General features: G+C 43.3%; 1 protein-coding gene across 3 annotated transcripts; it reads right to left on the bottom strand.

The window, feature by feature from the left end:
• Nucleotides 1-438: 438 nt before the first annotated feature.
• Nucleotides 439-12,399, bottom strand: SLC13A2 (solute carrier family 13 member 2). 3 transcript variants are annotated; one of them, XM_053961285.1, is made up of 13 exons: nucleotides 12,298-12,399; nucleotides 9,226-9,354; nucleotides 8,714-8,850; nucleotides 7,486-7,632; nucleotides 7,380-7,418; nucleotides 6,331-6,474; nucleotides 5,992-6,114; nucleotides 4,816-5,037; nucleotides 4,588-4,714; nucleotides 3,895-4,002; nucleotides 2,452-2,613; nucleotides 1,439-1,576; nucleotides 439-681 (listed from the first exon to the last, which is right to left on the bottom strand). In XM_053961285.1, exons 1-13 carry the CDS (start codon nucleotides 12,397-12,399, stop codon nucleotides 550-552), a joined length of 1,710 nt encoding a protein of 569 aa, XP_053817260.1. In that variant the 3' UTR covers nucleotides 439-549. The 3 variants fall into 3 exon arrangements, with proteins under 3 accessions (XP_053817260.1, XP_053817259.1, XP_053817261.1); XM_053961284.1 differs by having other exon boundaries at nucleotides 3,895-4,009; nucleotides 4,613-4,714; nucleotides 6,331-6,487; nucleotides 7,394-7,632; XM_053961286.1 differs by lacking the exon at nucleotides 12,298-12,399 and having other exon boundaries at nucleotides 7,486-7,581; nucleotides 9,226-9,339.
• Nucleotides 12,400-14,690: the final 2,291 nt, after the last annotated feature.

Genomic DNA, 14,690 nt, shown 5'->3' with positions numbered 1-14,690 from the left:
AGAAAATTAATCTTTTACATTCCTAACAAAGGGACTGCAAATAAATATATTTCAAAATAGGAGGGGCTGACAGTGATTTTCCTGGGATCACACAACACACAGCTTGCTGTCAGTGCCCACAGAGTATATAACAATCATGTACACCTTGAACATTTACACATATACAGGTGGAGAGCTGTGACAGCACAGGTCTGTGCATGAAATCAGGAACTCAGAGTCTCTCTCCTTCCTTTTCTGTATTCACACCTCTCTCTTTTTTTCTCGCTGCAGATTTCAGACTTACTGGAAAAGCACTGGGGGCAAACACCCCTGCAGAGGCAGAAAATCTAAAGGTGGGAGGGCTGGAAAGCCAAAAATCACCTTGTCCTCCTGTCAGGGTGACAAAACCCAACAGCAACCGGGCAATTTTACTGCTGCTACCACTGGGAGCATTTTGCTTGTCCTTTTCCACGGGACAGGCTTTTCTCTAAGCCACTGCCTCTGTGGGTGATAGCCCTGCTCTCCCTGCAGCTCTGGCAGGAGCACTCCTGGGTCTGCCTCCTCCCCACGTTACAGGCAGGTCCCTGTCCTGTTCGCCCACGATGGGAACGTCTGCAGCTGGAACAAGGATGAAGTCCAGGTGTTGATGGCCAGAGTTATGGTCAGCACTCCCAGAATGTTGAGTACAAACCCAGCTTTGGCCTAGAATTAGAAAGGAGAAGCGTTGTTAGCAGCCCTGAGCACTTTTTTTCCTTCCTTGATGGTTAGGATGGTTTGCATGGTTTGATTTTCTCTTTGGCGTTCCTTTCACACCTCCACCAAATTATATTCAAGTTTTCTTCACAAATATAATTTGTATAAAGGGAAAAGTTTCCATTGGATAAAACTCTTAAAACTAGAAGTCCCAAAATCTTTTTAATCCTTTATTCTGACCTGGTATTTCTCTCTATTGTTACTTTGGGTTTCTTCTTGGATCAATTATAAGTTAGGGAAGAGACATTGAAGTTATAGGTCAATAATAAATTATCAAGAGACATGGCACTGCTGTCTCTTGATCACTTTAGTGACTTCTTGAGGCATCAGGGCACCCAGTGAGATGTGCCAGGCTATTCCCTGTCCCTGCAGAAGGACTGCCCAGGTGACAGGGCTCTTGGACACCCTCATGCTCTACATTTGGGTTTTTCAAGCAGTCAGACATTGACAGATCTTATTATAAAATCTTCAAGAGGCTCTGGCTGTTCTTTAAAGGCTCATTAGCACCTTTCTAAGATTCTCAGAGTGTATTAGAGACAGTGTAACCCTTTATTCATGCACACACGTCTTCTTTCCACTTGACATAAGCCGGGCACGCTGACTTTTCTAACGCTCCCCCATGAAGAACGCATTAGGAAAAGAAAAGATCAAACCTAGGGGTGAAAATTCTGCAGAGAAAGTGTTATGTTTTTTTTTTTTTCCTCACCATATCAATAACCCTGAGCTGTCCATAGGAGAAGACAATGGCATTGGGAGGAGTTGCCACGGGGAGCATGAAGGCCAGCGATGCAGAGAGTGTGCAGGGCAGCATGACATAGAGAGGGTTGAGGCAAATTGCTTCAGCCTGTGCACAAAAAGAGAGCAGAGACGATGGGTTTGACACCCAGAAATGCACAGAAACCTTCTGGCAGAAATCTGATTGCATTTGTCCATGTCAGAAGCCTCATTCTTCCCCAAGCACTGCAGCCACTCATATTTTGATGCTGCTTTAGACACTTCCAGCATCTTTATGCAGCAAATGAAAGAATTGATTTTGTGGTCAGGGCTTTGTGTTGCTGCTGTATAAATGGATAAATAATGCTTATATTCAGCTCTAAACCCTGGCTTTGAATTGGTTAGGAGCAAAATTAAATTATCAGGGGAGGCAGGTGAAGCTCTGGAGGTGAGAGCTTTGGTTTAGGGGCTGGCTGGAGTCTGTGGCCTATGCAAACAGATTTTGGAGGCGCTCATTCCAGTTTCTGTCTGGAACCAGCTTTTCAGTTTACAGAGCTCTGTCTTATCCCAGCAGCAGGAATCTCCAGTGGAAATGCAGAAGTCTGAATTAGGTCATGCTATCACCTTCAGAGACTTCTGGAAGGCCTTGGTGGGGGTGAAATACAGTCATGGGATGATGCAGGCAAGGAAATGCTGCTGCTGCTGCTGCCTCCGTGCAGAACAAATTGGGAAAAAACAAGTACAGCTGGCAGTGACCTCACGTTTAGGCCAGAAGGTGAAGCCTTCATGTGCCAATGAATTTAATCCCTTTGCTTTTCACCAGCAATGATTTTAGAAAGGTTGAACTAAGCACGGTGTGTGTTCGTATATGCACACAGATTTTCATTTTAAGTCTGATACCCCTGATGGGATACAGGAACCAGTGCTTGGCTTTGCCAGCCAGTTTTGGCAACTGAGGAGCTGAAAAGTGCCCTTGCAAGAGTATTTTGACATGCTGGGACTCACCATTGAAGCCAGAATGGGGAGGAAGAGGGTGGTGGTGGCCACGTTGCTGGTGCACTCGGTGAAGGTGGCGATGAGGAGGCACAGCAGGAAGGCAATGGCTGGGTGAGGGATGCTCTGCAGAGGGGTCAGTTTGGTGCCCAGCCACGCAGACAGACCAGATTCCTGCAAGAGAGCAGACAGGGATGCCAGGCTGGAGAGGGAAGAGCCACATCAATGCTCTGTTGCAGTTCTCATGCCAATTCAGCCCTCCCTTCTCAGAGCAGTTCTCATGCAAACTGCAGGAAAACACAGCCAGTGCTCACAGACAGGATTGTTCAGTAAGTTAAACAAAAAAAAAAATCACAAAAAAAAGCCAACAAAAGAAAAACAAAAACAAAAACAAAACAAAAAACCAAAACAAACAAACAAACAAACAAACAACCCCCCCCCCCCAAAAAAAAAAAAAATCAACATTATTTCCCATCCAAGGAATTGGAAAGTAGGAGATCCTGCATTTACATTCCATTATTGACAGCAAATAATTAATTCTCTGTTCAGATCACTACTTGGACATGATCAATATTTGAGGTGCTTATTTTTAATAAAAGCAAAGGTATTTGAATTAATTTCCTAAAATATTTATATATATATATCTTATCAGATGCTGCAGTGACTTAATGTCATTTCATCACATTGTCTGAGATCTTGATAACTCTCTGAATCTTTTCACACCCTTCATTCTTGTCAGTCACTGGGAAGCAGCAGCATCCTCCCTGTCATTCTGGGCTTTCTGATGAAGCTTTTATGTATTTGCTTATTTATTCTATGACAAATTAAAGTGATTTCCTAAATATTTCCTTTTCCAAACATGTACTTTTCCATTTTAACGTTGATCTTTGAATTCTAAACTAGTATTCCTAGGCACTTGAAGCCTTTTAGAATTTCTTTATTGTCTATAGATTTAACAAATGGATCGTCTGTTCCATCACTTAAATCATTACTGAAAAATAATGTGTAGCACTGGACTCATTCCTGCAGATGTTCTTTACCTGCTCCTGAAGTTTCTCTAGCAAGCTCTACATTTCTCTTCTAACAGTTGAATTTAAATCCTATTTCTGTAAATCCTTGGTTTGAAATACTTTGGAGACCCCTCCTGGGTAAATCATCTCGTCATGCTGGCTGCATCAATTACATTTCATTTAAAAGAACCTTGAATGCGTTGGGGCAGTTTCTTAATCAGCCACTTTTCTAGAAACACCGTTAATGGTGCTGCCCTGACTGGCACGGGGAACAACAAGGATTTGATGCCAGGACTCCAAGGATGGTCCCACCACCAGGACCTGGGGAAAAGGAGCTTTCGATGCTCCTGGTGTGCCCTCTTGTGTCCTGGGAGAGCACGAAGAGCAAGATGGAAAAGGAACCACCCAGGAAGACACAAATCCCAGGCGAGCCGAGGAATGTTACCTCACTGCCTTTGGCCAAGGCAAAGCCACCTCCCAGCAGGAACACGATGTTCCACGGCATCTTCTCCTGGACGACTTTCCAGTCCAGGAGGGGTGGAGGTGCCCGGAACTTTGCCCTGCCCCCTAGAACCCAAAAGAGATTTTGTGAAGCCACGTTGCACTCTCCAAAGAAAGGAGAACTTCTTGGTGGGAGGCGAGTTTGGTCTGAACGTCAGGAATCCCTTCTGTCAGCAAACTCTGGAATTATCTCCCGAAGAGAACGCTGGGAGCACCATCAACAATGGCTTTAAAACTTGACTTGCAAAAGCTCTAATGAATGATCTGTAGCTGCTCCAAGAGCACAGTGGGAGGCAGGGAAGGGTGAGTTAGAGGTGTGGCAGCAGCTCTGTGTTTCTGTTGTGCGTTCCCTCCTGAAGATTCCAGCTCAGAATCCTTTACAAATGTGTACAACAGGGGCAGGAACACTGCTGGGATAAGAGTTTCCTAATTAGTTGATGAGAAACTGATTAGTTGATGAGTTCCTGATTAACTGATGAGTTTCCTAATTAAATGATGAGAAACAGAATTTTATGTGATACGTGCTTTGCCAAACCTAAAGCACACAGCTGGAGGAGCAGTTTTGAAGTGTTATTTGATATTTGAAATTTCCTTTGTAAACCCAAAAAGTGAAAATTTCCCACATACCTCTTCAGACAGGCGATTTGTGGTGCTTCAGTGACTCACCTGTTTGCTCTTGGTCTCTGTCCTGGTTGGAAAAGCCAGAAGGGAGGATGAAGAGCAACATTGCAATGAAGAGGGCGACGGTAGCATCGGTGACATAGCTGCAGTAGAGCAGTCAGGAATTTAGTCAGCTGTGATTCCAGCTGGATGAAATCCAGCCTGGTTCATTTTCATTCAAAGTGAGGAGGAGAAGGGGCACTACCTTTTATTGTCTTTGTTGAAGAGAACTGTTGCCCAGCCTGGGATGAACCCAGGTTCTCTTGTAAACCACAACACCACCAGGAGAATGAAGAGGATTGAAACTTCTATTTCTGCAAAGTTCATTTTGCCCAGTTTCTTGCTCTCTTCCTTGATGATTTCATAGGCCTGTTGCTCCTTAGCCTTGGCAGCAGGACTGGCACCACAACCAAAATTCTTCTTAAAACTGGAAGAAAATGGACGAGAAATGTCAGAGAAATTTGCCAGGTATCCTGAGAGTTAACAATCTAAATTTTATACTCAATCATAATGTCTTTATATGTATTTATATATGAATATTGAAATTAAATATAATTTGCAACCATGGTGAGTAGGAGCTGTATGTCTTGACAAGATGACCAGAAGAAAGCTTCCTGCCCCTAAAAGTTCATTACTTAAATGTAAAGAAGTGAGATATCTGGGGTTTATGAGGAAAAAAAAATACAGAATCACAGAATGGTTTGTGTTGGAAGAGACTCTAAATTCCATTTCATTCCAATGAAGGGGCAGGGACACCTTCTACTAGACCAGAACAATGTTAATGTGATTGACAAGGCTGTTTGATCACTTTACTAAGAGGTAAAGAATTGCCAAACTTTTTAAAATGACAGAAAATGAGAATTTTAAAGGAGGAATTTGAAAGTGAAAAAAGCATTTCGGGTGTAATTCAGCATTACAGCACTCTTTCCATGTAAAATGAGTGAAGCTGGGATAATACAACCATGAAAAGCTGAGTATTCAACATGCAGGAAATGCAGGCTGGCTGTGTGGGGTGATCTGCACCAGAACTAGCACAGAACTAATCCTCTAGTCCTGAAGCAACCCTGGTCACAAAGGCATTTACAGCTCTCTGTAGAAATCAATTTCCTGCTTTGGAGCACAGCAATCTCCTAGGACACGACAGCAATGCTGCAGAACAGGTCATGGGCACTCAGAGCCTCCCTGTTTTCATCCACAGATTCCTCAAAGGAGAGCTTGCAGAATTTTAACAGGCACTGAGTGTGCTGTTCTGGTCTCTGGTGTGTGTCAGGACCTTGTCGCCTGCTGTGTGATTTTTCTCTTCAATAAAAGGCTCACTGGTGGAGCACAAGTCCTGCTCAGGGCCCCACCAGGTGGATGGCAGGGGCTCAGGGGTACTCACTTGAAGCCCAAGTAGAGGATCTGCAGCCACGTCCACGCCAAAAGCAGCAGCAACACCATGGTGGGGAAGGCGAAGGAGAACCAGGAGGCAAAGTTGATGATGCCACCATTGTCTTTATAGATGCTGGAAAATGCAGGTGGCTGTTAGCATCCAAAATTCCACACTCTCTTCTGTCCTTCATTAATGAGTCAGAAAAGGGGAGGTTCTGTGGGGCCCATTAAGGAAGAGGAGCTCACTTCCCAGGAAAGGGACCAAACTGACATTTTCCTTCTCTGTGCTGCCTGGGAGTCAGCTGGAGCAGAATGCTGCAGTTTGGAGGGTGTATAATCCCAGACTTACTCATTAATTTGTCCTTGCAGCACCAGATTTGGAGTTGTCCCAGTCAGAGTGGCGATCCCTCCAATGCTGGATGAGTAACAAATGCAGAGGGACATTCCCTTGGACAGCTTCAAGTGTTTCTGCTCAACCTCTTCATTTCTCTTCCTGTCTTCCTCAACTGTCAGGACATGAGAATTACCTAGATCCCAAGGAACAAAGGAGATGCAGGAGCTATATTGGACAGGAGAAGGCCTTGGGCCTGCATAATTCAATATTTCAAGGCTAGAACACAATGGATTCAGAGCTGAAGGAACCAAAGTTCCTCATTTTAAGGCTGGAATAGTTAATTTTTTGATCTTCTGCCCATTTTCACTGGTTGTCTTGACACAGAGCAGTGTTTCAGAGGGGAATTTGAAATGTGTGCTAAAGTTTGAACCTGCTGCTGACACTTCCTTGTGAATGAGGGCGATGTCTGAACTGCACATGGAGGGGAGTGAGGCAAGAATTCAAAGAATTATAACAGAGTTGGAGGAGCTGGGCTAAAGGGAGCTATTTCTAAAACCAGCACCTGTCTGCTGGCACTGAGATTTATGTTCAGAAACACTGGAATCACCTCAAAAATGGGGAGAGGGCAGACAGCTGGCAAAGAGATATTGTTGCTTGATTGTGTACCTTTGGATTAGAAAGATCATTTTAATCCCTAACCTTCCTGCTGGAAAGAGGCCAGAAATTTTGCCTTGGGAATCCCCTATTATATGATAAGTTACACAGTAGATAATAATTGAACTAACATAAATATGCAGGGAAATAGCAAGCCTGATATAAAGGCTTCCCCTAGTGGAGAATTTGTACTTTTTGTCGGTTTGTTGAGTACTTATAACCTTTTTGTATTTTTGATCTAACTTCAGCCAAGTCAGAATAATAATAACAATAATAAAAATTGTGGTTTTGTCTGGTTCATGGAAGGGCCTCATCAGTGCTGTGTGGTGCAGTCAGGATGCTTTGGGGACAGTCTTCATTTAGGATTTACTAGGAACTGTTACGCCAGGAGAAAGGTCATCCTCCATCACCCTGAAGAGAAAACCACCTCCAACCCATTCACCTTTTTCCTCTGGTTCTTTGGAGCTGTCAGGTGACTTTTCCTGCAGCTCAAAGGCTTTGTTGGTGTGTTCAGACACTTGGCCAGGGGTGCCAGACTCAGTTTCTGACTTGTGCAGCTGCTCCATCACCGCCTGTGCTATGGGGACCATCATGGCAGTGGTGGCTGTGTTGCTGATCCACATGGACAGGAAAGCTGTCACCACCATGAAACCCATCAGGAGTCTGAAATGAGAAGGTTTGGAAAAGCTGGATCAGAACTCAGCCCTGCAATGCTCTTTATTTTTTTGTTACCAAGAGTCAGCTACAAATGCTGGCTTTGGAGAATGCTCAGCAATCCCCACCCAGCATTTCCTCCCACCCTGATTTGCTTTGTGAGCCACACAGTGAAGACTTAACATCAATTTTTCTTTTTCAACCAATTTTTTGACATTCCTATGGATAAGAAAGTGGAACCGGGTAGGTTGGAGCAAGCAGTTTATCCAGTCAGATCCTGCTTATCCCACATCCTTCAGAGGAAAACATTTCTCAATAACACATGTTAATGCATTGTAATAGATTTTGAAGAGGAATTGCAAACTGAATTTGATCCCAAATGGCAATCAGTTTAAGCCATAAGGAAGATGATATCTTTTTTTTTCCTCATGTTATTTTATCCCACCCCTATTATTTAAGATTCTCTTCTTACTCATCTAAAATTCTAATCCTCGTTTCAGTATTACTCTGTTATTAGTCTCAAAATTATTTTTTAGATGAGATGAAGATTATATATGAGATGAAAAGGGGTTTATCTTGCATGCATTTTTATTCTATTGCTTTGTAATTTCCTTCAGTATTCCCTCTTCTTATGAGTTGAAACTGATTAAACAGGGTGGTGTAGACTGTGTATAGCTTAAAGTTCTGGTCTGGAGAACAATTGTTGTTTTCCAGACGAGCATCCTCATATTTTCTCTTCTCTGCAATCAGCAGCAGGCAGAGATTCCATGTTCAGCTGTGGTTTTTCCTGCCTGTCCAAAGCTCCTGTGCTGCTGGCCCAGCCTGGCAGCACCCTTCTCTTTCCAGCATTGACTCTCCTGTTGCTATTTCTCCACCTAAAAACCTTTTAGAATTAAAAATAAATTTAAAAAAACCAAAAAAAGACACACCAGGTGCGTAACACCTCAGCATTTGCAAGGCTTGCTCAGGCACTAACTCACTTGGGCTGCAGGAAAGCATCTGCAGGGAAAGATTTGCAGATCCCCATCAGAGAGGGAGTCTAATGCCATAAAATCCTTTATCCCACAGCATTTCCACCACTGTCACTCACAGGGCTGGCCTGACACCAGTGATCAGCAGGACCCTCAGAGCCACTCGCTTGTGCAGGTTCCAGGTCTCGATGGCAATGGCCATCACCAGGCCCCCCAAAAAGAGCATGTTGGTGTCCTTCAAGTACTCCTGACAGACCTGTGAGGTGGGACAAGGGAGAGGGAAGAGTCACAAGAGAGGGGACATCTTCTGAGGGAGCTTATTCCAAAGGCATTAGCAGGGAGTAACTCTGGGTTGCATCTGAATGGGGAATTTGCTTTGATTTCAGATTAGCAGCTCCACCCAGAGCTCACTCTGGGCTCATGCAAGTTCTAGTCCATGGAGAATACAGAGAATAATAATAATAATAATAATAATAATAATAATAATAATAATAATAATAATAATAAAATAAAACAATAATACTATCAATAATATAAATATAATTATTATGATGGTGGCCATCATAATCCTGGGGAATAATCCCAGAAAAAAAGCAGCTGACTGATTAATACATGGAAGAAGATCTCTTACTGTCGTTGAATCCATGATATTCATTAGTGGGAAGAGCAGGACGGGCAGGAGAGCTGTGACAGCCAGAGGCAGGGCTTCTGTGCACCAGAAAAGTGCCATCACTATGATCACATAGCCACACAGTGCCTCCTGCCAGGGGAAGGGGACACACAGTCAGAGCACGCTGAGCATCGAACCCTCCGAAGCCTCATAATTACATTCACTGCCTGATAAAGGGATTAGAGAAAAGGTTGTTTCCTGTGCTTCTCTCCCATCTAGCCTCTGACCTTTGCAGATCCTAATCAAGTGTCAAACTGTGCAGCAATCTCCTCAGAACTCTGAGGAGCAGATGAGGCCTTCAGCGGGGGCAAAAATAGTACCAGAGGAGAAGAAGCGAGGATGACTTTGGACCTTTCATGATAAGGAACTGGCAATCACTGAATAGGCCTCTTGATTGTGCTGATGGTGTTATATTCTGTATTTATGTCCTTGAGTTGTAGAATCAGTTACTGATCCAGTCAAGGCTTCTCCACCTTCTCACACGGGCTGCAGGTCATGGCCCAGGTGAGCCACAGCTAATTTCAACAGCCTGGACTCCTCGTACTGTAAATACTTTGATAACTTTTCACTGGATTTTTAGCTTAGTAGAGACTTTGAAAGGCTCACTGGCAGACTGGTCACAGATCATTTCAGCTTCCACTGACTTTGTCTTGTTTGTTTGAGGAAAGTGAGATGCCCTATTTCATGTCACTCTTTGTCTGAGGAAACCTTGATTTAGTTCTGCTTTGGACAACCACTCCAAATTTCATGTAACAATGTTTAAGCCAGTCCCTGTACACTGAAAAGATTCAAAATCACTTGTCACAACAGTGGCATTTGGTTTGGCTGAGAAAGAATGTAAGAGGAGGTTTTGGTGTCTGCTGTGTTTTGGAACTTGCACAATTGTGGGAGACACCAAAGCCAAAGGAAGAAAACCATGGATGTGTGGTCCACTAAAACATACTGCTCAGGATGAACGAAACTAGTGATGCTTTTGGAGGTTGGATTACAGAGCTGCAATAATGGGTGACAGGACTGGATTTGAGATGCTTGGGAACACGCTCAGGAATTCTGGATGTGGTGTGGAGGTTACAGAGCTGCTGAAGGGAAAGGATGAGCAGGGAGCTGAGCAGGGAGCTGAGCAGTCTGGAGGAAAGAAGATGACAGCAATCTAGGTGTGAATTATCAAAGCAGCCAGGCTGAAGAAGTAAATCTAAGAGATTCCCAAAGATACAAAAATATTTCTTTTTGAGCCTTATTTATGAACAAGAGCATTAAGAACCTTAATTATTCATCCCACTGATCACTGAGAGCAATTTGCCCTTTTGACAATTCTTTTTCTCCATTTTTGTTATTAAAAGACACAGAGGGGTGCCTTTTGAGAGACCCTAGCAGAGCTTTGGGATGTAACTCATAGGCACAGTGCCATTGTCTTCCATCCTGCTGCGAACAGGAGAGGGTTTTCCCAAAATCAGTCATCCTGTAAGGACATTCGTCTGCCTTTAAGCAAGATTTTTAGCATTGTTTGCTCTTAATTATAATAGCTCAGTGTCCAGTGCTGTGTCATTTTAGGGCAGGTTAATAGATGAACAAAATAGAAAAAAAAGTGAAATTCTACCCTGTAGCTGCTGGCTCACACCACTGTGTGCAGAGACACCAGCTTTTTCCTGCTCAGCATTGGCACAGTGCACAATTTAACCCCAAAAAACCCTTCTCAAAGGTTTCCTTAAATCACAAAGGGAAAAATCCAGGACGTTTTCAATTTTTGTCTTGTTGCCGACCGCATAGAAACCAGAGAGAGTCATTTTCAAAGAGCAACTGAACCAAGACTGCCAAACCATTCCTCAGGTAACTCCAGGGACTCACTGTATGTAACAATGCCTCCAGTGACTGAGTTTGAACTTGTGGCCTCGGGACAAAAAAAAAAAAACAAACAAAAAAAACCCCACTCTCTGTCTCCTTAGAACTTTCCTGATCCTGATCTCTTTTCACTTCAGTAACTCCTTTGCCTACTGAAAGTTAACTAGCAAAAAAAGGTACTTTTTTCTTTTTTCCTTCCTATCGAGATTTTAAGTAATAATCTGAACTATTTTATTTAGCTAGTGAGGGAATGAGAGGCCACACCTGCCCAGCTGCCACACTCAGACACAGAGCTGAGAGGAGGACACAGCTTTGGGACAGGCAGGGAAGGGTTAGGCAGGTGGAGAATGGAACTTGGGAGAAGGAATCTAAACTGGGAATCAGCAGGGATTGGGAGGCAGAGAGCAGAGGGAAGAGTTAGGATTTGGTGTCCAAAGAGAAGTGACAGGAGAGGCAGTTTGGGACAAGCTATTTTGTGGTGCTGGGGCCGTAATAAGAGACCAGAGATTAGATCTTTTTGCATGAAGAGTTTGGGAGTGCAAGAAACAGTGAGGAAGCAGCAGAAGACTCTGTCAGCTCACAGCTCTTTCTTTAAATGATCAATGCCCCAGAAATACCAACCCAGATCCTGCAGCTCCTCAGTCAACTTTTCCTGAAGGAGCCTTAAGCCAGGTGTCTTCCAGAACTTGGTGTTTTAAATTTCAAATCCTTGTTTGGGAAGATTCTTCTTAAATAAGTTAGAGCAAGACTGAAATGCATGTTATTTTCCCTTATGTATCAGAATGTCTTATCTACCTAAAAATGCCTCTTCTAAGCAGCAGTGACAGCAAGGAAAAAAATAAAAGAAGATGTGGACTGAACACTGTTAGGAAATGAAAAGGAGGATTAAAATTGAGCTTTAGGTCCACACAAATGTCTTCAGCATAGAAAGTCCTTTTCTACATCAGCCAGATGCAAAGCAAGAGTCACAAAATCTCTCTCATGTCACTGAGTGTTCCTCTAGAAGATGCAATCACAGTTGTAGCTCCTCATCCATCTATGCCCCACTGCTGTTTTATTGCCCCAATATACTCAGGAAAAAAAAAAAAAAAAAAAGAAAAGAGATCTCCAAGCAGCAGCTGCAGGTGAGAAAGAACCTCTTCACCATTGAAAAGAGCAGCTCTGAGACGTGGAGGCTTTTGAAAAATCCCTTACCTTGGTGGGCAGAACCAGAGGCAGAGGGAGAAACACGAGGGGTACCAGGACGACGATGAGGTATTTCCTGCAGGCCAGCACTGCCTGCCAGGAGAAAGCCATGGTGCTGGAGCTAGCCCAGTGCTGAAGGGCCTGCAATCCACTGCTGGGAGCCTATATAAACACCAGGGAATATTAACCATTGACCTCGGGAGATTGGGTGTTGTTTTTGGAACTGTAATCGGAGAAAGAAGGAAGAGAACAAAGAAGGGAGGGGACAGTAAAAGAGTGTCAGAGCAGGAACTTTCTTAAGAGAATCTTTCAGGAAGGTGATAAATCCATCAGAGAATTAAGTCCTTGTGGAGCAAGTGGGTTTTTGAAAGTGTGACCTTACACTTTTAAAAACATAATATTAATGATTTGGTCTCTAATAATGCCCTCTTTGAATAGGTACTGTTATTCCTTCTATGAAAAAAGAGAAACTGCTCACTCCAGAACATGCTGCAAAATTATTTCAATTTTCAAAAAATATGGGGGAACACTGAAAATGACATCTGCATCTGTAATGCTCAAATATAGGGATTAGAAACACCAGGGTAAAAAGTTATAGAAGCATAATTGTTTATGATGTTTATGTCTGTTCCTTGAAAAATTCACTTTGGGAAGCAAAACCCACTGGGCAGAGCTGCTGTCACCGGGTGCCACATCAAGTCCCCAGACAGAAAGGGACTGACAGTCCTTACCTTAGGTCTTAGTGGATTGGGAAAGACTTGGCTGCAGGAGATCCCTGCAGCAGACACTGGGCTATTTTTTATATTTTTTTTTTCCACATTTTTGATCTTGCAGGTTTATAGGCACAGCTTTGGGAACTCGCAGGGTGTATTGGGGCGAGGGGGAATTAAGAAGAAAAAGGAAATTACCAGTGATTCTTGTCCCAGTTGCAGGCAACTTCCAAAACACAAGCTGTGAATCACTAGAATCTATACATTAACAGGAGTAGTACTAAACATTTTAAGTCCAAAGGGTAACAAATTAATAAAAGTAATAATAAAATAAATAAAATCAATTAAGTCCAAAGGGTGATTTCTTGTTAATGCTACGTTGATGGCTTTATTAAATCATCCAGGTGCATCTCTCAGGTAATGATGATAACATTTCCATTTTATTGCTATAAATTATCTTGAGATTATAGCGTACTTGAGAGAGACAAAGGGAAGCACAGCCATTAGGTCATCTGATGTCAGCTCCACAAAAAGCTTCTGCTCTTTCTGCCTCTCCTCCCTTTTCTGCCAGGGCTTTTTTTTTTTTTTTTTCTCTGAAGAATGTGCTAATGATGGAAAATCAGCTGCCAGATTTGCAAGCTGGACTTGGGCATGTTGCTCCCAACAAACAGCATCACGTTTCTTAATGCCAACCCCGAGCTTTAGCATCTCACCCTTGGTACAAAAAGAATGAGAAAGAGCTTTCAAATCAATTCTATTCCCCCACATCTTGCATCCACTGAATGTTTAATTGCTGTCTGACAAAGTGCAGTGACAGCAGCCTACAGCAAGGTAATTTTTCTGCTTTTTACTCTTATGCCCTAAGGCTGCGATGGAAATCTAAAAGAACGCCACGTTTTTGTATCTCTGCAACACAAAGGTTGGCCTCCAGCTGCAGCCTCATTTATGGAGCGTAAATACCAATGTGGAAGGGTCTCAGCTGAAGAATTGAGCCTGTTCTTTAAAAGCAGCACCTCCACAGAGATGGTTGCCACTGTCATGTGAGTCACAACACTTTCAAAGACGCAAACAATGAGTTCTGTAAGTGCTTTACTGCAAAATGAGTGGTTTATATCTTGTCCAAGCTTTTCCCGTGGCCCATGAGCACCTCGGTGCTCAGAGGAGCGATGCCAATTTCCATTCGTTTGGAACCGCTCCCGTTTATATAAACAGGTTAATCTAACACTGAATCGTGTGAATTTGAAGGACAACTTGGTCTTTGCTTCCTGATCTGCTCTTCGAGGCAGCCAAACCTTACAAGAAACCAAACAGCACAGCCAAAACCATCTTTATTAACTGAATTTCTAAGTTATTTTGTCCTTTATAAAAAGCAGCATTTTCTAACGTGCTGTGAATTACTAGAAGCAATCGCATATTGCTAAATACAATATGTTGCCGATCGTAATGCAGTTAAAATGTTGATTTTTATTTTGCTTGGTTTGTTGAGCCTGGAGAACACTGAGGGGAGCCTTCATCGTGTTCTGCAGCTTCCTCACGAGGGTGTTGGAGGGGCAGGGGCTGTTCTCTCCTCTCTGGTGACCACTGACAGGACCCGAGGGAACAGCATGAAGGCATGTCAGGTTTTGGATATCAGGAAAAGGTTCTTCACCCAGAGGGTGTTTGGGCACTAGCCCAGACTGCTCAGATAAGTGG

Source organism: Vidua chalybeata, chromosome 20, assembly GCF_026979565.1.
Source record: "Vidua chalybeata isolate OUT-0048 chromosome 20, bVidCha1 merged haplotype, whole genome shotgun sequence".
In the NCBI taxonomy this organism is placed as follows: Eukaryota; Metazoa; Chordata; class Aves; order Passeriformes; family Viduidae; genus Vidua; species Vidua chalybeata.
Note: the sequence above shows the minus strand (reverse complement) of the source record. Positions and strands in the feature narration are given on the sequence as shown.